This window comes from Sinocyclocheilus rhinocerous, unplaced genomic scaffold (assembly GCF_001515625.1).
Source record: "Sinocyclocheilus rhinocerous isolate Xijiao unplaced genomic scaffold, SAMN03320098_v1.1 scaffold469, whole genome shotgun sequence".
NCBI classification, from domain to species: Eukaryota; Metazoa; Chordata; class Actinopteri; order Cypriniformes; family Cyprinidae; genus Sinocyclocheilus; species Sinocyclocheilus rhinocerous.
Genome location: NW_015636034.1, coordinates 194808 through 196589, shown reverse-complemented (window position 1 = coordinate 196589; position 1782 = coordinate 194808). Strand labels below are relative to the sequence as shown.

At 38.4% G+C, this 1782-nt stretch overlaps 1 protein-coding gene across 1 annotated transcript in view; it reads right to left on the bottom strand.

The window, feature by feature from the left end:
* Positions 1-677: 677 nt before the first annotated feature.
* Positions 678-1782, bottom strand: part of lrpprc (leucine-rich pentatricopeptide repeat containing) — a 73448-nt gene continuing 72343 nt past the window's right edge. Inside the window, exon 37 of the mRNA XM_016562086.1 lies at positions 678-925. Coding sequence (XP_016417572.1) covers positions 854-925 — 72 coding nt within the window. The 3' untranslated portion in view covers positions 678-853. The remainder of the gene's footprint in view (positions 926-1782) is intronic.

Genomic DNA, 1782 nt, shown 5'->3' with positions numbered 1-1782 from the left:
TGAACGTTCTATATTTAAAGCATCCTAAAAATATTTTTATTAAACAATACTGTCATGAGAGAGGTCAGAGGTCAAACCCATGCTAGTAAAGACAGCAGAAAAGAAGAGCTGGTGCTCCAACGGTCATTCCGAGATCTCTTTAGACTTCCGCTGATAGCCACTGGATGGCAGCAATGTTCCGTTCGTTTCCTTACACACTTTTGTTCAAATTGGCAAGAGATTATAGCTCTGCTTTGGTAAATATCCATAAACAGCTTCTCTTTGTTGCAGTCTAAATGTTCATTTATTTAAACATGTAGAAGATTTTACTGCTTAAGAAAGTTTGTGCCAATGTGGCTAGATCAAAAATCTTTTGAAAGGTTTTGTAAGTCACACCAAAAATGCATTTGTGTTTTAAAAGCTAGATAATGTATGTTTTTGCACGTTTGTTAAATCCAGAAAAAAAACAGGATGCATGACAGCTTCCATGATTGCTCCAATGAGATGTTTATTATATAGTATGTATTAATATAACTAAGCATAAATTGACTATATGAGCATATCGCAAATCACCCATGTTTAATATAATGCATCTTCTATGAACATATTTGCATTTTGATAAATCATCTCTTGTGTGACAATCACTCCAGGAACAAACAAAAGAAAAGATTAAAAAGAAACTTATGAAAAAGCCACTAAAGTTTTGGGTTTACATTTATTTGCATAAATATCTATGTACACATTAACCATATCATGACATCATTATGAAGGGCAAAAAACAAACAAACAATCACAGTATAACTAACACACAAGCTGTGCACATATGTTGAATGTAAAAAAACAAACAAAAAAAAGAATAAATGACAAGTTGTTTTTAGTTGTTGGCCGGCTCCATGGACTCAGAGCGCTGCTTATTCAGTTTGTCTGCGTAGAAACGAAAAGACTCCTGCGGGACATAAAAAAAACAAACAAAGCTTTTTTAGATATTTTTAGTCAGTAAAAGGCTAAACTAATTGTACTTTGGGTGCGTGTTGTGTGTAGTTGTGCGTTTCCTGCCCTCTGGGGCAAACTAATAACAACCACACGGTCCAAACAAATCCTACGCTCTCGTTTCATCTTACAAACCGTATTAATTCACAAATAACATATTTACTCGTTCCCCCTCCCGTAATTAAGCACAGGCGCCTGTAAACAGCACTCGCTCTCCATTTTTGGAAGGTGAGTGCTTTTAGAAGATTACCATTTCTCCAACAACGTATATTCCCTTATTAATGGGGTAATTAAAGTCGATAAATAACAGCTGCTGGGTGCGAGAAATGAGGCCAGATGTGAACGGCACCTCAAATCTCTCCTTATCGCCTCTCTCCGGAGCCTCTTTGTACTGTGGTATTAGCGGCGGCCGTGGGACCGGAGGAAGAAGCGGGATGGAGTGCTACCTGAGATTGCTTTGTGAGAACTTAAATGGTGCACTGAGAGCTGAGCGGTGCGTGAGGGCTGGCAGGCTCCTCTAACGCTGGTGAAAAACACCGGAGCACGGTTCTGACAGATAGTAAATAATACACGAGAGCGTGAGGTGGACTCTTAAGGTGCTGTAAAAGTAGTGGTATTTCAGGTGAGCAATATGACATGAAACTGGACTCTAATCAACTAGTGCTTAACCAACTTCAAAAATGGTTATTAAATAAAGCAGCCTGACATCCAATCACTGTTCAAAAATCACAACTGCCCACACAATGTGTACACAGCACTTGTGGTTCATTAAGACGCTCAATGTTTTGAAGTGGGCAATTTGTTGCATAATAC